Source organism: Paroedura picta, chromosome 1, assembly GCF_049243985.1.
Source record: "Paroedura picta isolate Pp20150507F chromosome 1, Ppicta_v3.0, whole genome shotgun sequence".
Classification (NCBI taxonomy): domain Eukaryota; kingdom Metazoa; phylum Chordata; class Lepidosauria; order Squamata; family Gekkonidae; genus Paroedura; species Paroedura picta.
Window position 1 is genome coordinate 203273977 of NC_135369.1, and position 21471 is coordinate 203295447.

General features: G+C 47.0%; 1 protein-coding gene across 4 annotated transcripts in view; it reads left to right on the forward strand.

Annotated features, from left to right (window-relative positions):
- The window catches only part of ADGRF5 (adhesion G protein-coupled receptor F5), an 83878-nt gene that overhangs the window by 43406 nt on the left and 19001 nt on the right, over positions 1-21471 (forward strand). For all 4 annotated transcript variants that reach the window (XM_077317407.1, XM_077317389.1, XM_077317379.1 and 1 more), the window contains 9 exons: positions 1469-1651; positions 2744-2862; positions 3552-3610; positions 5565-5710; positions 8405-8617; positions 10148-10363; positions 14967-15131; positions 18479-18700; positions 21083-21307. In XM_077317407.1, coding sequence (XP_077173522.1) covers positions 1469-1651; positions 2744-2862; positions 3552-3610; positions 5565-5710; positions 8405-8617; positions 10148-10363; positions 14967-15131; positions 18479-18700; positions 21083-21307 — 1548 coding nt within the window. The remainder of the gene's footprint in view (positions 1-1468; positions 1652-2743; positions 2863-3551; positions 3611-5564; positions 5711-8404; positions 8618-10147; positions 10364-14966; positions 15132-18478; positions 18701-21082; positions 21308-21471) is intronic.

The window sequence follows — 21471 nt, forward strand, 5'->3', positions numbered from 1 at the left end:
AGGAGAAACAAACTTTGTATATAAAGAGGAGAGAGGGGGGAGAGAGAGATCTAACTGTCTAACTATTGTTGTGTTGTGTTTTGAAATGCCATTAAAGGTCTCTCAAAAGACAACAGAATAACAGTTAGGTCTCTCTCTCTTTCTCTCTCTCTCTCCAAAATTTGTTTCTCCTCTTAATACAACTATTTCATTCCTTTAAGTAGCCTGATGCGTTGCCCTTGTTGCATGTTTGAACTCTGCCAGAATGCAGCAGCCATTTTCTCCAGGTGAACTGATCTCACCTGCCAGGAGTTTAGTTGTTATTCCAAGAGATCTCCAGGCTATGTTAGCACATTCATATAGAGTAGCGATCCCCAACCTGTGGGCCGCAGACCACATGTGGTCCTTCGACTAATTGGAGGTGGGCCCCGAAGGACGCCTTCTCCCCCCCTCCCCAGCCCTTTACAACACACTTCATTGTTGTGGCGTGTCTGTATCTTATTTTGAAGGGATGTTTAAACATTACCATAGCGACCAGAGAGCGTTAGGGCAGTGGTTGAGAGTAGAGGAGTAAACCACCCCCCCCCACCGGGCCTCAGTAAAAGGCGTTGAGTGGTCCCCAGTGAGTGGTCCCCGGCATTGAGTGGTCCCCGGTGATAAAAAGGTTGGGGACCACTGATATAGAGCATTCCTGCAAGGCTGAAGCGTAATTTCCCTTTTTCTTTTTAAATCTTCCTTGTAGCCTTATGACTTGTGTGACTATACTACCAACCAATAAAAAACTAATGAGAAATTGCTTTCTCTGCAAAGGGAAAAGAAGCCAGCATGGTATAGCGTTTAAAAGCAGTGGACTCTAATCTGGAGAACCGGGTTTGATTTCCCACTCTTCCATTTACTGGACGACCTTGGGCCAGTCACAGTTCTCTTAGGGCTGTTCTCTTAGAGCAGTTCTCTCAGGGCTCTCTCAGCCCCACCTACCTCACAGAGTGTCTGTTATGGGGAGAGATGGACTCTGATCTGGAGAACCGCGTTTGATTTCCTGTTCTTCCATGTAGAGCCAGCTGGGTGACCTTGGGCCAGTCAAAGTTCTCTTAGGGATGTTTTCTTAGAACAGTTCTCTCAGAGCTCTCTTAATTCACAGGGGGGGTCTGTTGTGGGGAGAGGAAGGGAAAGGTGTCTGTAAGCCGCTTTGGGACTCTTTGGGGTATGAAAAGCGGATATTAAAAAAACATTTTTATTATTTTAAAAAAACATTTTTTTTAAATACTTCCTCCCTTTCCCGCTCACACACCTCCGGAAGAAAGAGCTGATTAAATGCAAGAGGAGTTCCTGTAACACCTGCCGGTCCTGACTCTTGCACAATGCTTGCCACTTCCAGAAGCCTGTGTTTTGTTTGAATCTGGAACGCAGAGCCAATACGGCGAATTACCAGGCTGGACCAAATGCCGCGCCTAACTTCCCTGCTTTCTGTTTCATGTCTGTGCATCAGTGTGCAACTCGACAGGCAGCAGCAGCCGCAGCTCTCAGTGTTACTGTGAAGATGGCTACGAGTGGCCCGAGGGCCTGTGCACTAGCCCCGCCTCCTCCTCCACTGCTGCAGCGCCAGAAGAGGATCACAACTGCACCGCACAGCTGCCTGCTCACGGAATCTATTGCCAGCCGTCGCCGGAAGGTAGGAGGAAGCAGCAGCCGATGGGCTTTAGCTAACGAGTCGTGTTCCTTTCTCTCGGATGACCTGCAAAATGAAAAGATTCGTGGTTGGAATAAGAAAAAGAAGGCAATTAAAGCCATTTGGGGGGGAGGTCTGTAAGTAGCATTACTGTGAGGCTTCAGATGATTGGGAGTGGTCCCTGGTGATAAAAAGGTTGGGGACCACTGGCCTAGAGGACCCTTTCAGACTCAGAAAATGGCAGGGGGGAAATTGTGCAAATAGAGAAAATGGCAGGAGGGAGGTTAGTCCCTGCTCCACAGTATGATCTCGGGCCTTCTCATTTCATGTCCTACATGCCAGATATTTAGAAGAAGAAGAAGAAGAAGAAGAAGAAGAAGAAGAAGAAGAAGAAGAAGAAGAAGAAGAAGAAGAAGAAGAAGAAGAAGAAGAAGAAGAAGAGTTGGTTCTTATATGCCGCTTTTCTCTACCCGAAGGAGGCTCAAAGCAGCTTACAGTCGCCTTCCCATTCCTCTCCCCACAACAGACACCCTGTGAGAGAGGCTAAGAGATATCACTGAAGAAGAAGAGTTGGTTCTTATATGCTGCCTTTCTCTACCCGAAAGAGGCTCAAAGGGGCTTACAGTCGCCTTCCCATTCCTCTCCCCACAACAGACACCCTGTGGGGTGGGTGAGGCTGAGAGAGCCCTGATATCACTGCCCGGTCAGAACAGCTTTATCAGTGCTGTGGCGAGCCCGGGGTCACCCAGCTGGCTGCATGTGAGGGAGTGAGGAAACAAACCCAGCTCACCAGGTTAGAAGTCCGCGCTCCTAACCACTACACCAAGCTTGTAAGTCAAAGTAAAAATGCACTCGGGAGTTAGTGTGATGAGTGGTTTGGGTCCACAAGCATAGCGCACTGTTGCAATCACTGTTTTTCTTCCAATTTGGGGCTGTAATTTTCCGGACAAGACCATAGCCCTCTTTGCTTCCGAAACTGTCGTACAGTCACACATGACAGTCCCTTGGAGAAAAAATGGTCAGAGAGAACGTTATCTTTAAATAGTCTCATATTCAACATCATACAATCTTTCCTCCTCTTCTTTTCCACTACAGATACTGGAGAAATCTACATCATGAAAATGCATGTCCGACTCAACATAGCCTTTCAGAGTGCCCTCAGGGATCCATCCTCCAGCTTGTATGAACAATACAAACGAGATTTGGAGCACGCGGTATGTCTGAAATCTGAAAATGATTTCCATCCAGTGTTTTCTCTTTTGATCTACCGTATTTGTTTATTTGATTTATTCCCTATCGTTTCCTTTGATGGTGACTCAAAACCAATGGCATTTTTGGTACAAACACATGGATGACACATAGATAAATGACCTAATACAAAAAGCCAAACACATTTCAGCCCCTCTTGGGCGAACTGATATTTAAATGCACTCGTGTGATGTAGCAATGGGGGTACAACGTGGTAAAAAAATAAAGAGGCTCCCACACTTATAAAACATGTCCAAATCTCTCTCTCTCTCTCTCTTGGAGTCCCCCTTCAAAAGATTTATTCTCCAAAATACCACCCGTCTTCTAGCCCTCTGTCAGCCTGAATGCGTTTTCATATTGCTTCAGGATGCTTTGGCCTGATCCTGCGTTGAGCAGGGGGTTGGACTAGATGGCCTGTATGGCCCCTTCCAACTCTATGATTCTATGATTCTGTGATTCTATGTCTTGTAACCAAAGGTTTTAAGGCAACTTGACAAAGTGGAACTGGAAGGGATGTCAAAGAGCCTGGGGAGGGGACCGCCTACATGAATGCGGAGTCCAATTTGAATGAAATCAAGGCCATAGTCCTATTTTCTCTGTGGTTTTAATTGTTTTGCTGATGTAATTAAAGCATTTATGTGTAATTCTTTTTCAGTTTACTGTGGGCTACAGTACTTTACAAGGCTTTAGAAGTGCCAGTGTTACAGGGTTCAGGTAAGGAAAAATGTGCCTGTTTACTTAGTAAATAACCACTCTTCTGGTTCTGGTTCTGGTTCTGGTTCTGGTTCTGGTTCTGGTTCTGGTTCTGGTTCTGGTTCTGGTTCTGGTTCTTCTTCTTCTTCTTCTTCTTCTTCTTCTTCTTCATACATTTGATGAGATTACAAGAAGAAATGAAATTAAATAACACTCTCCAAATCATTGCAAAGAAGGTTATATAAGCAAAAAGCATGCACACAATGTACACACTATTCTAAATAGGGTTTAATGAAGGCCTTGTATGGGCAGGTATGCACAGTGGGTTTTATGGTTAATTTGGTTATGATAGCAAAGTTAGCAGCCTAGTAATAGAAGCATGATATTCTGTGCAGTAAAATAAATCTGCCACAAAGTATATCGCAAAAGTAGAATTTACATTTATTCAAACAGAGTCAGTCCACATTCAGGCTGCAATCAAAAGGAGAGAGAGTAGCCTAGCCTCAAGAATGCGGTCCCTGTCACAAGGGGCCAGATAACCTGGAGTCATGAATGTGAACAAAAACCAAAAGAGGGGTGTATACAATAGAGAGCCTACATCAAAAAAAAGGGAAACCAATCGACACAATAAAAAAAAGGGAATCCAATCGACACAATAATCTAAAACAGGGGTAGTCAAACTGCGGCCCTCCAGATGTCCATGGACTACAATTCCCATAAGCCCCTGCCTGCATTCATAGCCCTGCCCCCCTGTAGTTTTGCCAGTGACATGCTTTGTTCTCTAATGCAGTCACTAATCTGTATAACCAAGGAGTTTCTCTGCATGACTAATAGAGCACCTGAGACAGGCAGGGCCCCTTGTGCATGATGGATAAGCTGATGAAAACTCACTAAATACATTGTTGTTTTTCTGATCTCTGTACATAAGAGTCAATTTACTCCACAAAACTGATTTTGCTCTGCATGGTGAACTGCCTCTTCGGTGCTTTAAGCGTCTTTTAAGCGTTGTATCTGAAAGAGGCTTTTCACACGTTCATTTCTCTCCTGCCTGTCTCAGACACCCTATTAGTCATGCAGAGAAGCTCCTTTGGTTATGCAGATTAGTGACTGCATTAGAGAACAAAGTGGAGTTGGCAAAACTACAGGGGGCAGGGCTATGAATTGTTTCATGCAGAGAGCATCGCAATGTAGTTTTTCAACAGTCTATATTCAATGCAGAACAACGATTGTAATATAATAAAGCGGCCTAAACTGGTTGCTTTTTAAACTGTTTTATTTGGCTCCATGCAGAAATGAATGTGTGAAAAGCTTCTTTCAGAAACAACACTTAAAAGACGCTTAAAGCACCGAAGAGGCAGTTCACCACGCAGAGCAAAATCAGTTTTGCAGAGTAAATTCACTCTCCTGTGCAGAGATCAGAAAACCACGATGCATTTAGTGAGTTTTCATCAGCTTTTCCATCATGCAGAAGGGGCCCAAGTTCTAATCAGACCTTGCTTAGAATCTGAGATCTGTTGAGATCAAGCGAGGCCATCAAGGTCAGAGCGAAACAGACATTAGGCGAGATCAGTGGTGGGCAGGGGTGGATTGGTCATCAAGGCCAACAGGAAAAGTCCCAGTGGGCTGATGGCCTGGGTGCTGCCCTCCCACTGGGGGTCACCATCCTAAGCAGAGTGATTTGTGAGCTGGTGAGAGCAGTAAAACCATCTGCTGCCACCAGTGTGATGGACAAGAAGGTAGGCAGAAGCAGAGGGTCAGAGCAGTGTAACTAGCTAGGGGGGCATTGTCACTGCAACCCAGGATCTTGTTCTTCCTCCTTTCCGTCTTCCATCGGGGCGTGGGGCTGTAGGTGGTCTGGGGCTGCAGCCTCGTTGGTGTAGTTTTATAAAAAATCCTATGTTTGAAATACCATGGAGTACCCTCGGTCATATGCTTGAGTCTGAAATAACTGGGCCTAGTGTTTCTGTCTCTCTAGGAATGGAAGCACCGTGGTAGATTATGAGGTAACATCAGCACGGGCTATTCCACTTGAGGACGCAAACGAGAGAGCGGCTGCCGCCTTAAACAGATCCTACAATTTAGATTCTACCTCATTTGGGAACTCTTTGGTGGAAATCTATGGTAATGTTGGAGATCTGCTTGCTGAAATGCATTCTGTTGTTTTGGTGGTACCAACACTTTCCTCCTCTCCAAAGAATGTGTGCAATTCTTGATCACCGCAGTTTTGACACGGCCCTGCTAGAGAAATCATTTGTGTGATCTCCTTTGGGGAAGAGCAGTGGCTTAGAGGTAGAGCATCTGTATTTCCTCTGATGGCCAAACAGCCAGATTAGGTTCCTTTTGCCCATCCCAAAGAATCACAAGGAGAGAAAAACCTTTTTATATTTTGACTGCAGAAGAAATATATGAGACAGGGGCAGTTGCCGATTCTATGTGTAGAACAAAAGGTTATATGAGACTTTATAACCTTCCATTGAAGGCAGGGAAAGATGATGTCCTTTCGGGTCAAGCCAATAACCGGGGGTCTCCACCCCTTATATATCCCACAGGACCACCCTATTGTATCCATGCCAGCTCCCCGAAGAGGTCAAAAAAGGCAACTTTCGTTTCTTTCCCAATTCTCTGTTAACATAAACAATCACTGCTCCTTCCCCTGACCTTTGAGAACAGTTCAGTTTGACATTGGCAGTATTTCAAGATACAGTCAAATACAAGCTTCTGATTTGTGAAATTGTTTTGTACGCCAAGTTTCTCTTTGCAGAAATTAAAAAAAAATTATTTCACTAAGAACCTCTTGTGGTGCAGAGTGGTAAGGCAGCAGTCATGCTGTCTGAAGCTGTCTGCCCATGAGGCTGGGAGTTCAATCCCAGCAGCCGGCTCAAGGTTGACTCAGCCTTCCATCCTTCCGAGGTCGGTAAAATGAGTACCCAGCTTGCTGGGGGGTAAACGGTAATGATTGGGGAAGGCACTGGCAAACCACCCCGTATTGAGTCTGCCATGAAAACGCTGGAGGGCGTCACCCCAAGGGTCAGACATGACTTGGTGCTTGCACAGGGGGTACCTTTACCTTTACCATTATTTCACTCCTCGCTCCATCACCTCTAGAAGGCACAATGGTAATTCCCCAGCAACCCCAGTTTAAAGGATCAAGTAGCCGATGATGCGGATGTCCTCTTGCCGATAAGGAAGGGGCTGCCTTTTGGTGACAGAGCTTTGGAAACAGAAGATCGCAAGTTCAATCCCTGGGATCTCTAGTTAAAAGGCAGGCAATGGAGCAAACCAGGGATGGTTCTGCGCTTACTTTGTTTTTTTCCTGTTGTCAATCCTGTTGAATTCAGATAGATTTGAACCTGAGTCTTCCCCCCCCCCCCCGCAATTATTCTGCACTTGATTGGGGAAGCTCAGAGCGGGGAGGGGAGCCAAGCGCAGCAGGAGGCTCTTTCTTTTCCTGAACGCTGTGGAGGGGGGGGTATAAGATTGGAGGCAGCTGCCTCACAGTGAACAAGGAGGGGGAAATAAATCCATGAGGCGAATCTCTGCTGAGAGAAGTGTGGGCTTCTGGAGCGCAGTCACTTTAAATCAGGGCTGTCAATAGAATCATTTGGACTAGGTGCACATTCAAGTCATGTGAGCCAAAGAGTGTCACCCCCCCCCCGCCGCCGCCCAGAATAGCTTATCTGTATTTTTTGGTTATTCTTTCAGCTAGATACATTTTATTTTTATTTTTCAGATACCAAAAGGGGCGGTCCCCCAAAAATCCCCCCAAACGTCTGGATTTTTCAGCACTGCCCAATAGCTGGAGTTTAGGGAGTATAAAGGGACCAAGATCAAGCAGGAGTTGGTGGTCCCTGATAGAAGCAAGGACTGCCCACATCAGTTGGGATCTCAAAGTCCCATGGCAGGGGTAGTCAAAATGCGGCCCTCCATATGTCCATGGACTACAATTCCCATGAGCTGGCAGGGGCTCATGGGAATTGTAGTCCACGGACCTATGGAGGGCCGCAGTTTGCCTACCCCTGACCCACGGGGTCAACATCACATCCAGAGCTTTTAATAGGATGTCTCAGTCATGTCACCAACTCCCCAGGAAGATAAATCTATCCCGTTCTATTGATGTCTTCTGCCTTGTTTTGTTCATGAGAATCTCAATAACTGTTACTGACCCTCTTCCCTTGTTTGCTGATGTGCTTTTTTAAATTGAATTGTTTCAAAAATCAAATGTTGGTTTTAATTGCTCCAGTGTTTGTCCGTGCAAAACCTAAGGCAGTGGTCCCCAACCCCCAGCCCCAGGGACCGGTACCACACCGTGGATCAGTCGGTATCGGGCCGTGGCTCCTCCTTGTCCTCCTGCCACTCTGCTGCCGGCTCACCTTTGGTGCTCTCTGGCGGGCACCATGGCTGGGGCTCCCCCTCGGTGTGGCACTGCGCAGCTGCAGCGGGCAGTGGGAAGTCAGGGGCACCGGCAGGAAAGCAAGCAGAGCAGGGGCTCAGGCAGCGGCAACGTCCCTCGGCAAAAGACTACCCTCCCTCCGGGCCTCAGTAAAATTGTCAAGTGTTGACTGGTCCCTGGTGATATAAAGAACCACTGACCTAAGGGACTCTAATCTGATGGAAAGGCAGCATAAAAATGTTTCAAAGAAGTCAATTTAAAGGGTTCCCCCCACCCAGATGTGTTCTAATCAGCCCACCTCACCCCCAATAGATCTGAGAAGGACATAATAGTTCTGAGTTAGTGACACTAATTTTTAAAACTCAAGAGAGTTTTGCAACACTGTTTCCCACTGGTTTTGAAGACCTTTTATTTTACATCTCCAGGTGGAACAAACATCTCCATCTCGCCCGAACCAATTTACATGGGGGACACGGTCACCATGAGATGCGAGTCGAGAGCCAACTCGAGCAACGTGACGTGGTCTTTTAGAGAAAGTCCCCTCTCCAGCAGCGGCAGGCACTCCCTAGCGACGGCACATTCAGAGGGAAAGTCAATATCAACGCTGAAAATCCGAAATATTTTGCTGAACGAGTCTGGTAATTCTAAACGGAGAGCAAAATGATGAGTAGAGCAGGGGTGGCCATCTGTGGCTCGCCAGATGTCCATGTCCAAGTTCTCATGAGCTCCTACCAGCCCCTGAGGCTCATGGGAATTGTAGTCCATGGATACTTGGAGAGCCGCAGCTTGGCCACCCCTGGACTAGAGATTGAGACGGTTGCCACACTAGAGATATTATTCGGATGTGCATTTTTAAAGGTTGACTTTTTTGTCCGTTTCTGCACTGAAATTCGCCTTTTTGGGTGCAGAACTGCCCCCTCACTTGTCCCACCGCAAAAGAATCCCCAGAAATCCAGTTTTCATTTTTAGAAGCAGAGTAACAGGGTCTAAATCAGGGCTGGCCAATGTGTAAATGTAGCATTTGGGCTTCTCTGGTCTGTGGCCACCAGTTGTTCCCTGCCCCCCTCTAGTGTCACTTCCGTCTCTTCCGCCCTGTTCGCCATGTTTGTTTCTTTTTTTTAAAAAAGCTACAATAGCATTACCACACTATTTCATACACACGCCCCTCCCCAAGGGAAGGTGTGTCAGAATGAGGAATTGAGAAGAAGGGAATAAAGGCTGTTTTAGTGCTCTGTTTTTAAACCTCCGAAAAATTCCCAAAGCATTTCTCAAAAAAAAAATGAAAGGCCTCTTCAGGAGAATCTGTGCATTCTTCAGTTCCCCTCCGTCCCTTCCCCGATCCTTCAAGAGCTCAGCTGTTGGCTTATGTCGGGAAAGACTGATGCGAGATTTCCATGCCCCTACTCCCCAATGCAATCTGGCAGCGGCCTGAACTCCACACCTCCCCAGTGTCTCCGGCTAAAAGGATCAAGCAATCACTGGTGTGAAAGACCACAGTCTGGGACTCTGGAGAGCTACTGCCAGACTGAGAAGACAAGACTAACTTTGATGGACCAAGAGTCTGATCCAGTTGAAGGCAGCTTCAGATGTTCATGTGACCTACTGGAACAAAGGGTCCATAGCTGATGCCAGCAGATGCTGGAAGGAAAACAGAAAAGACCTTCACAACCCTCATGTTGGACTAGACAATCATATTGAGTGGGTGTCAGCAGAGTCTGAAAACGCAGTGGGAGCTGAGCATAAGGCTGCTTAAAGAATAAAATAGTTTTATTTATGAAAAGAAACAGCTATATATAGAAAGAGAGCGAGACACCTAAATATCCAGGTAGCTGTTGTCTGCAGTCATTCTTCGGTTCAACTGCTGTTCTGGAGGTGAGCAGGGAGGAAGTGTGCCCCAAGAGCAGGAAGTCTCCAGTTGAGACAATCAGGAAGCTCCTATCCTATGTATGCTAAATATACATCTCCTCCCCTACAGAACACACTTTGTATTCTGTTGAATTACACTCAGTGCAGGCCTTGCATATTCCATCTGTGGGTTGGCTGAGAGCTGGTGCTCCCTTGTGAAGGAAGAGCCAGGCCAGGAAGTTAACAGTCACTGAATCCTGCAATGTTTAGGGAACGGAGAGGGGGGCACAATCCATCCATCACCCATTTTGTTCTTGTTGCAGGAGAATACAGTTGCACTTTTACTGAATGGGAGACTTCCCCAACCACAATACACAGAGCAGAGGTCAACATCACCGTTTCTTTAATCCAAATCACGACATCCGGGGATATCGTGATTCCGTGTGATGGCGGAAGGAGAGAGCTGAGCTGTTGCATAGATACGGACATTTCTTTCTTCAATGTTCACTGGAAACCAAATGGAGCCATCAATATTTCAGGTAGGGAAATGTTTCAATGGGCAGGGTTTCTCAGCCAGGGTTCTGTGAAACACGGGGCTTTCTAGATGACCCTGGAAGGGTTTCCTGAATGACTGGGTGTTCATTAATTTTGTATATATTTTTTAAATTAGTTAAACATTTATCGGGTGATATGACCATATATGAGCCTCTTGTGGCGCAGAGTAGTAAGGCAGCAGATATGCAGTCTGAAGCTCTGACCATGAGGTTGGGAGTTCGATCCCAGCAGCCGGCTCAAGGTTGACTCAGCCTTCCATCCTTCCGAGGTCGGTAAAATGAGTACCCAGCTTGCTGGGGGGTAAACGGTAATGACTGGGGAAGGCACTGGCAAACCACCCCGTATTGAGTCTGCCATGAAAACGCTAGAGGGCGTCACCCCAAGGGTCAGGCATGACTCAGTGCTTGCACAGGGGATACCTTTATGAACATATATAGTCATGTTGACCGCCCATCCCAAAATGGCCAATCATGGGCCTTAATGGGGTGGGAAGAGGAGGAGCCTAAGGTGGGCATGTATAAAGCTCTAGTTCCCAACCATATTCTGCAGGATCTTGCCACTTCTGGGGTTTTGTGAAGCCTGAAGAATTTTTCAGGGGTTTCTAAATGGTAAAAAAAGTTGGGAAAGGCTGGGGCAGGGGTAGATTCAAATGAGTAGCCATGTTGGTCTGAAGTAGCACAATAAAATCAGAGTCCAGTAGCACCTTTAAGACCAACAAAGATTTATTCAAGATGTGAGCTTTCGAGTGCAAGTCATAAGTTGACCTTGCTGTTTCACAATTCTGCGTGCTTCTGAAAAGCATGTAGGTTACAGGGAAGGCTAGATAAAGGATCAAGAATGAACTTTTGCAGCCAGGCGCACAACTAGAGGCCTCATTGGCTTAACCAAACAAGAACTGGATACTATGACTTTGGGCTGAGTGAACACTCAGTTTAGTTTACTTGTGGATTGTAAACTAAACATGAGCAGGCAGTGTGATGCAGCGGTAAAAAAGGCAAATGCCATTTTGGGCTGTATCAACAGGGGCATCACATCAAAATCACAAGATGTCATAGTCCCATTGTATACGGCACTGGTCAGACCACACCTGGAGTACTGTGTGCAGTTCTGGAGGCCTCCCTTCAAGAAGGACGTCGATAAAATTGAAAGGGTACAGAGGAGAGCGACAAGGATGATCTGGGGCCAAGGGACCAAGCCCTATGAAGATAGGTTGAGGGACTTGGGAATGTTCAAGCTTGGCGAAAAGGAGGTTGAGAGGGGACAGGATAGCCCTCTTTAAGTATTTGAAAGGTTGTCACTTGGAGGAGGGCAGGATGCTGTTTCCGTTGGCTGCAGAGGAAAGGACACACAGTAATGGGTTTAAACTACAAGTACAACGATATAGGCTAGATATCAGGGGGAAAAATTTCACAGTCAGAGTAGTTCAGCAGTGGAATAGGCTGCCTAAGGAGGTGGTGAGCTCCCCCTCACTGGCAGTCTTCAAGCAAAGGTTGGATACACACTTTTCTTGGATGCTTTAGGATGCTTTGGGCTGATCCTGCATTGAGCAGGGGGTTGGACTAGATGGCCTGTATGGCCCCTTCCAACTCTATGATTCTGTGATTCTAACACCAGAAAAGCCAAGTTCAGGCAGCTATAGAGAGGGGGCGTGGCTCAGCACTGGAGCATCTGATTTACACAAAAAAGTCCCAGACTCAAATTGGCCTCTTCCAATAAAAAGGACCAGGGCACAGGTGATGTCCGAGAGCCACTGCCAGTCAGAGCTGACCAATGCTCATCTTGCGGTTCCTCTTTTCCCGCATCTCTTTCACACCCAAAGCCACTTGGAGTAGAACTGAGCTTCAGAGATGCAAGATGGGGGGCAGCTGTCTTCATACTGTGCTCTGCTCCCAGGACGAGTCTCCGAACCCTTGTTTTTTTGAGCGAGGACAATTGCCAGGGAGCCAGGTGAAATGGCCACACAGCTCTTTTACAACTCCGCTGTCGTCCAGCCTCAGGGAGGGAGAGGGAAGGAAGCCTTGAGCTACACAAAGGAGGAGCACATGGAGAAATGAATTGTTAGATCTGTGGGTTCAGGATGGACACAGGAAGTGATCTGAGCTCTTTATTAGGACCCCAGCATGTTGCAAATAGAACTGAACAGACAAACCCCCTGAAAGCCCCAATTTATATACACGATCAAATAGTGGATCTTCCCGCCAGTGCGTGCTATTGGTCAGTTTCAGTTTAAATGGACTGGATACGGCAGACGGGATCTAGCCGGGCGTTGGTCAATTACATTGTAAACTATGATCCTGCTTTTAACCTCAAGCTCGATCCTCAGCAGTTCCACAGATACAACATGAATGCTGTTATTTTATTATTGCTGCCATTCAAAGGTGGACCGTACAATACAGCACAAAGCAATCCACATAAAACATCCAATAAACAAGGCAAAAGCTCTAGGATTACAAAAGTTTGAAGAAAAAGAAGAAGAGTTGTTTCTTCTATGCCACTTTTCCCTACCCAAAGGAGGCTCAAAGCGGCTTACAGTCACCTTCCCATTCCTCTCCCCACAACAGACCACCTGTGGGATGGGTGAAGCTGAGAGAGCCCTGATATTACTGCTCGGTCAGAACAGTTTTATCAGTGCCGTGGCGAGCCCAAGGTCACCCAGCTGGCTGCATGTGGAGGAGGAGTGGGGAATCAAACCCGGCATGCCAGATTAGAAGTCCACACTCCTAACCACTACACCAAACTGGCTCTCAGAAAAACAGTGCAAAGAGAAAGAAAAAGGTATCAGGCTGATATACCGTAATGCAGAAAATGGACTTATGAAAATCGAAGCAACACAGTAAGGGCTAGGTAGGAATAAAAGTTGGGAAAGATTGGAATTCTTACTTAACTAAGAAATGTCCTCTGAACTCACCGGGTATATGAGTGAGGTTGGCAGACTGGGAGAAATTAGGGCACAAGGGCTAGCTCAGGGGTAGTCAAACTGCGGCCCTCCAGATGTCCATGGACCACAATTCCCAGGAGCCCCTGCCAACAAATGCCGGAAGTGATGTCACAAGATGTTCCAGGATTTTAAAACTGTGGTAACTAATAATGATGATAATCAATTCAAGCAGGTAGCCACGTTGGTCTGAAGCAGCAGGACTACTTTTGAGTCCAGGGACACTTTTAAGATCAACAGAGTTTTATTTAAGGGATGAGCTTTCGTGTGCGCGCACACTTCCTCGGACACAATATCATGGAAGTAAGCAGTTTATACTTACAGGCAAAGTCTGAGAGTAAATCAACATACGGCATTATGAAAATGGGTAACAGATTCCAAAGATAAAAAGGAAAGAAAAAAGAAATTTGGATGTGTTTGTGTTCACTTGAAATTGAATCACATGGGAAACCTTTTCCAAACTACTTTGCATTATACAACTCATAGTTCCATTACAATCTACTTGTTTAAATCATTCAAATTAAAAGAAATAAAATAAAGAGGACATCTGGCCTTTCTGAAGGATTGTTAAGAATGGAGGTTAACATATGTAGTGAGAGAAGAAACCAATGTCCCTGTTGAGTCCTGGGGATTCCATTGTTCTGAGCATTGTAATAACTTGCATTATAGCAATTTCCTTTTCCATTCTGTTCTTGAAGTTCCTTTGTAATAAAACGGCTATAATAACTATCTTTATTATTATTTCCTGCCCTTCCTGGTAGCTTAGGGCAGATTACAGTATATAAAAACAATCCATTCTAAAACCCAGTATAAATATTATAAAATATTTGAACATTCTGTAGTTACATTCAGCCTTATTTCGATAAACCTTTGGGAATTCCAGTTGTTTTTCAGGGGGTTGGTCTTCCTTCTATTTTTTAGCAGTGAGACCACCTCTTCTTGAAATTGCATCTGGTGTATTGTCTGATTTTTTGGGAGCCGGGGCGGTCTGGCCTCAACTGTAGCTGTGTTTTATAGGCCCTGCAGAACTGATTACTATCCTGCAAGGCCCTGATCTCTTTTGGCATAGCAGGGTAGAAAAACCAACTCTTCTTCTTAAGTTCGTGGTGGCCCCCCACCCCCACAAAAAACATTCTACTGTATCGTGGCCCAAAAACGAAAGAGGTGGGTCGTTCCTTAGGAGGAGAAGCCGGAGGACATACCTACCAATCTGGCTGTCACTGATCAGGGCTGGGTTTGTATGCCCAGTCTGGCAATGTGTATGCACATCGATCTCTGGTTTTGGTTTAGGAAATCTACCCATCTCAGCCTGATGTGCTCACTGGGCAGGGCAGACCCTGCTTCCAGAAGCAAAACAATTAAAGAGATGTCACACAGGGCAGTGGGTGGAGCCAGCCCAAATTGGTGGCACATGTTCTCTTAATCAGGGGTAGTTAACCTGTGGTCCTCCAGATGTCCATGGACTACAATTCCCATGAGCCCCTGCCAGCGAATGCTGGCAGGGGCTCATGGGAATTGTAGTCCATGAACATCTGGAGGACCACAGGTTGACTACCCCTCTTCTTAATGATCCGAGGGCCAAGGGCGACAGCGCCCAGACCGAAGATGGGTCCCTCTCTGATTTTCAACCCCATGACGCCCCTTTGTTGCAGGGACCAACTATTCCACCCTCAACTGCACTCTGTACGCGCTCCAGGCCAGTGAGTCTCAGTGCGCGGCTGACAAGTCGGGGACCCTCACAACGTATACCTGTGAGCTGAGCACGGCAGACGGTGCCCGCCAGAGTAAACACATCTCCGTGAAATATCTGCGCCCAGGTAAGCATCCCCGTTGAGACCCAGATTGTATGCGTCCAGCGCTGGAGGCAATCCGCGGAAATATTAGCCCAGGGAAAAATGAAATGCTAGGCTTCAAATTGGCCCAGGATTAGCCTGATCTCAACAGATCTTGGAAGCTAAGAAGGGACAGCCCTGGTGGTTAGACTTTGGATGGGACAACCCTGTGCTTGGAGCGCTGCTGCCTGTCCAAGTAGGCAATACTGTCCTGGGTGGACCAATGTTCTGACTCAGTAAAAGTCATCTCTGTGCGTCATTGCCAGAAAGAACAGCCTTAAACGCCCCCCTGCCCTACCTCCTAGCTGTTATCCATCCCAATTATTCCCAAGGATCATGGGGGACGGTTGTCCCAGGGTGCAAGCGGGAGGGTGGCGTATTGAAACGTCGACTTCTTTCCAAAATTCCTTGATTCTGGAAATCTAACCTCTCAGGGAGAGCAAAGGGTCATCGTCTAGCCTCAGAGTGCTAGTTTCCCATGCATCGGAAGACTTTCCAGAGAGAGCATCAGTCAGTCATGCACACACTTCAAAGCTGCACCCAAAGGAGTCGACTGAAGATGGCGCCATAAAAGCTGGACTTCTGTTCAGCTCTTAAGCCATGCCGAGGGTCAGGAGCTTCTGCACCAGGCTGACCTGAGCAGATACACAAATCTGCTCGCCGGTCGCCCCAGGAACCGGGAACGGAATCCTGAGGGTCCTACAGATCCGTGGGTAGGTAGGGGGACCGAGCTCCCCGGATCAACAGCGGCCTGTACTCAAGGTCACAATGGCGCCCTTGTCGCAAACAACTTTACAAGCTTGAAACGACCAGCTGACCTTACATTCTTCCCAGACCATCTTTTACCAGATTGACAGGAGCGCTGACAGAAGCTGAAGTCTACAACAGTAAGGATTGAAAGCTTTCTGGCTTTTCCCTTTCTTTTCCCACAAGCTCTTCCCCCCCCCTCCTCAACCAATTTACAACTGAATTCCCTCTTTCGTCGAGTGAGAGACTCCCAGCTAATTATACCCACTAACCAAACAAAGAGATAGCTTTGAAGTTTTGTTGGAAAAAGTTCAGTGGGGGTAGCTGACTTGATATGGAGATCGACAAACTGATAATTTGGGATCGCTCGTGCTCCCGCGAGACCTCACGAGACTTTCTGTTTATAATTTGTGACTGCCTGGAACTATGGAGAAATTAACTAAGGCACAACTTTTCCATTTGTTATGCGAAGGGAACTCAAAGATACTGAAAGCAGTCAATAAGCTGGAAAAGGAAATCCGTGGGATTAAGGGGGAGCTTTTGGACGGAGCCGACGGTCTGGAGAGAGCAGCTGATACAGTTCAGCCAATAATAAATCAAGCGAAAATTCAATGTTTGGAAGTTAATCAACAGGATGGGGAGAGAGCTAGGGATGTAAAAACCCAAAGTACCTTTGAAGAACCTGGGAAAACAGATTCAAGGAAGGAAAGCACCGAAAACCTGGAAGTCTATTCAGAGCAGGAAGTGATTTGGATCAGCAAAATAAAAAGAGTCTATTCAAAAGCGACAGCAACCAGGAAGTTATCAGGAGATATTCCTGTGCGACCAGAGGAAGAGATCCAAATTGATAAAGTATACAGAGCCTACTCAAAGGCGACTGCAAGCAAGAATCAAGTAAGAGACTTCTTTGGCCCTGACAGAAGGACAATCAGAAACACTCTACTATGGAAAAAAACACAATTTCATTTTCTGCGACCAGCTGAAGGATGAGTTGAACAATGGAGTATTCTCCTGGCTTCCGGTGGGAAAGACAGCAGCAGTAACTTTTAGGACAGGACCAATATATGAAGGGAATTGACTTTATATCATCTAAGACAATAATAGAATATATCCTTATAATAGATTATACTCTCATATGTATCAACAACTACTCTGCTAAGAAAGATGGTAATAACTCCTAGATCAGGATCGATATGTGATGGGAATTGAATATGTATGTCAATATGTATGCTAAAAGAGGATGACAAACCATACTTCATAGGTATTAACAAGACGGCAGTAGTAACTCTTAGGTCAGGGCCAATTTATTAAGGGGACTGACCTTATATCATTTAAGATAATAACAGAATATATTCTTATAACAGATCATATTCTCATATGTATTAACAATCACTTGGCTAAGAAAAATTGTAAACATTTCTAGATTAGGAATAATATGTGATGGGAACTGAATATGTATGTTAAAAGAGGATGGCAAACCATATCAGCTGGTCGCTTTTTTTTTCTCTCAACTTTTCTGTAAATGCTTTATATAATAATAAATAATAAAATTATATATATATTAAAAAAAAAGCTGCACCCAAAGAACTGTATGCTACTGGATTCTTCTTAAGGGGCCAACTCTCCCAATATGTTTCCTGAAGACCATTTCATTCCGCAAACACCAACTTGTTGGTGATCCCTGGTCCCAGAGAGATCTGGCTGGCCTCAGTCAGAGCCAGGGCCTCTCCGCCTGGTAGAGTGAGCTGCCAGTGGAGATCCAGGCTCTGATGGATCTCTCAACGTTCCTTAGGGCCTGTAAAATGGTACTCTTCTGCCAGGCCTTTGGTTGAGGGCCCAGAAATACCACAGGCCTCCCTCTTCTCCATGTTCCTACCCCTACATACATCTATCAGGGACACTTGACCAACATCACATCAGAAAATCATGCCCTAAAGTGTGGTGCTTATGGAACTGTATAGAATTTTATTGTCTTACCATTTTAAATGTTGTATAACTTTTATTGTCTTACCATTTTATTGTCTTACCATGTTTTATTGAGAGCCTCTTGTGGTGCAGAGTGGTAAGGCAGCGACATGCTGTCTGAAGCTGTCTGCCCATGAGGTTGGGAGTTCGATCCCAGCAGCCGGCTCAAGGTTGACTCAGCCTTCCATCCTTCCGAGGTCGGTAAAATGAGTACCCAGCTTGCTGGGGGGTAAACGGTAATGACTGGGGAAGGCACTGGCAAACCACCCCGTATTGAGTCTGCCATGAAAACGCTAGAGGGCGTCACCCCAAGGGTCAGACGTGACTCGGTGCTTGCACAGGGGATACCTTTACCTTTTCCTTTTATGTTTTATTGTCTTACCATTTTAAATGTTGTATAACTTTTGTAACTGTCCCAAGCTCACCCTGGGGGTGGGGGGTGGGGGAGGTTCCCCAGAAATAATAAACAAACAAACAAATATTGACCACCTCAGCTCTCAGCTGCATTTTGCTGGTCTTGTGTTTTGTGTATAAAACTCGAAGGAGTGTCATCTGCCCTTTGACCCCGCAACCCTTATCACAGCCTAAAGAGACTCTTGTTTTTTAAACTGTTTCGCCAGCGAACGTGACTCTTGTTTCAAACACAACTGGCCAAGTTTCGGAGGGGGGCAGTTTCTCCCTGACCTGCCGCAGTGACGTCAGCCACTATGACAGTGTCATCTGGGGAATCCAGAACCACAGATACCAGACTATCGACAGCGTGCTGTACAAGACCACCCCGAAGACGGGAAATGGAGCAGAGTCTGTGCTGGTGGTACACAGGGCTAGCCAGGAGTGGAACGGTGAGTCAAAAGGGAATCACTGACCCCTACACAGTTGCTGGTCCAAGCAAAAGAATAGAAGATCACAGTAATATTAGAATCATAGAATTGGAAGGGACCATCCAAGCCGTCCGGTCCAAACCCCTGCATAATGCAGGATCAGCCTTAGGCATCCAGGATAAGGATCTGTCCAGCTGCTGCTTAAAGACCACCAGTAAGGGGGAGCTCCCCACCTCCTTAGGCAGCCCATTCCACTGCTGGATTACTCTGTGAATTCCCCCTTCCTCTTATATCTAGCCGGTATCATTCTACACATAGTTTAAGCCCATTACTGCGGGTCCTCTCCTGTTCTGCCAACTGGAACCTTTCCCTGCCCTCCTCCAAGTGACGCTCTTTTCAGTACTTCTGGAGAACCGTCCTGTCCTCTTTCAGCCTCCAGGCTGATCATTCCCCAAGTCCCTCAGCCTTTCCTCAGAGGACTTGGCCCCCAGGCCCCGGATCATCCTTGTCACTCACCTCTGGGCCCTTTATTTTGTCCGTGTCCTTTTTGAAGTGCTACCTCCCAAATTACACACAGGACTCCAGGTGCGGTCTGACCAATACAGTATATCAGGGGTGGTCAAACTGTGGCCCTCCAGATGTCCATGGACTACAATTCCCACAAACCCCTGCCAGCGTAAGCTGGCAGGGGCTCGTGGGAATTGTAGTCCATGAACATCTGGAGGGGCACAGTTTGACCACCCCTGCAGTATATAGTGGGGTTATGACATCTTGCAAGGTTGATGTGATACCTCTGCTGATACAGCCCAAGACTGCATTCACCTTCTTTACCACTGCATCACACTATCTGCTCATATTGACCTCAGTCTACGAGTACCCCCAGGATCTCGTTCACACTTACTACTGCCCAGAAGTGTGCTTCCCACCCAGCATGCATGCTTCTAATTTTTGTGACCCACATGCAGAACTCTGCGCTCCTCTTTATTGCATTGCATCTTGTTCTCATTTGCCCATTTTCCCAGCATGTTCGCACAGCAAGGGAAACCTCCCTTTGTGCCCCAGTTCCCAGGGCTGGACAGAAGTCTGTGACTCAGCAGGGGTTGGGGAGGAAACTGTAGCTTCTTGGCTGCAGTACACATGGCCGTTTCAAAGAGGGTGCAGAAAGGTGAACCCAGAGTCTGCAGGTTTCAAGAGCCACGTACACATAGGGGAGGTTCTGTGATGCCTCTGCTTGGCGTGCAGGAGCGTGCAGGAGCACGTGCAGGAGCACATAGGGAAGGTTCTGTGATGCCTCTGCTTGGCGTGCAGGAGCGTGCAGGAGCTCCCTCCTTGTCTTCTCTAGTCAGAAGGGTCAGGCTGGAGGTGATGTGAAGCCACGCCACAGCCCCAGAAGAGCCACTGCAAAGTCAGAGAAGACAATGCTGACCACGACAGACCACGAGCCCAACTCATCCCAAGGGGGCTTCATAGGTCCAGTCGTTTATAACTTGGGGATACAGGGCTGTCTTGATGTATATTGGGGGAAGGTGCTGTAGGTGAGTGGTAGAGCCTCTGCTCGGCATGCAGAAGATCCCAGATTCAGCCTTCAGCATCCCTGATGAAAAGGACCCGGTGGGAAAGACCTCCGCATGAGACATTCTAGAAACTGATGGCCAGGCTGATACCCCCAGCTTCAGGGGGTTTGTGTCTCTTTTGCCCGTGATGGGATCAGGTCCAATCATCCACAATGCAGGCCAGAGAATTCTTTCAAGATGCAAGCCAGTGCCCCCAGCTGTCTCAGGCACAGATCTTTATACAGTCAGAATAACACTCCCAAATCGGGTCATAATCGAATCAACCACTCTCATATATCTGATTGATAAGCATCGTCCGATTAGCTCGAGGCATTATAGTGTGCTCTCGTCTCCCGGAGGTGTTTTCCCTGCACAGGCAAGCGGCCAAGGCACGCCGCAGGTATCTTAGGCTGCACCAGGGTCACTACAGAACATTTTTAGTCTGTACAAGGTTCCCCCTCCATTCCTCTAATGGCAGGACACTTTAAAAGAGGGAGACCAGTGATGGTCGCTCCATCAAAACGGTAGCTCAACAGAGGTCCGTGGACTACAATTACCATGAGCCCTGCTGGCAGGGGCTCATGGTAATTGTAGTCCACGGACCTCTGTTGAGCCACAGTTTGACTAACCTTCCCCAGAGAGCCACCACCAGCCTGAGCAGAAAGCATCGACCTTGACGGACCAGTAGCTGCATATGTTTATATGCGCTTCCTTGAAGGTGAACCTCAGGCCATGCAATGCGTTGGAACTGCCTCAAGCAGACCCCCGTTGCCTGCCGATTTCTTCACCTCGGGGCTGTGCATGGAAATGCATGTCCAGGTTTTGAGGTGTGTATGTGTGTGTGTTTTAGGCACCTATACCTGTACCTTCTTCCAAGCGCCTCTGAACAGCTCTGCACATCTTACCCTGGAAGTGTTCCCTTTGCCTCTGCAAAAAGACATCGTCCGAGATCCCATCGAAGCCATGATCCCATGCCCTGGGAGCCAGACGCTGAAGTGCTGCATAGCCACAAGGAGGACGGGGAATTACAACGTGACACTTGTGGTTTCTGGAGGGACTTCCGTTATTCGGGACGGTAGGAAAGAATGCGAGATCCCTGCCCTAACTTCTCCCCAAACCCACTACATATGGGGAAACCCCCGAAAGGTTTCTTTCTTTCAGGTGTGAGGGTGGTGTCCAAGGGCGTTGTCCCAGCTCCCCAGTGAAAGAGGAGGGGAGAGTAATTTTGACCTTGCACTG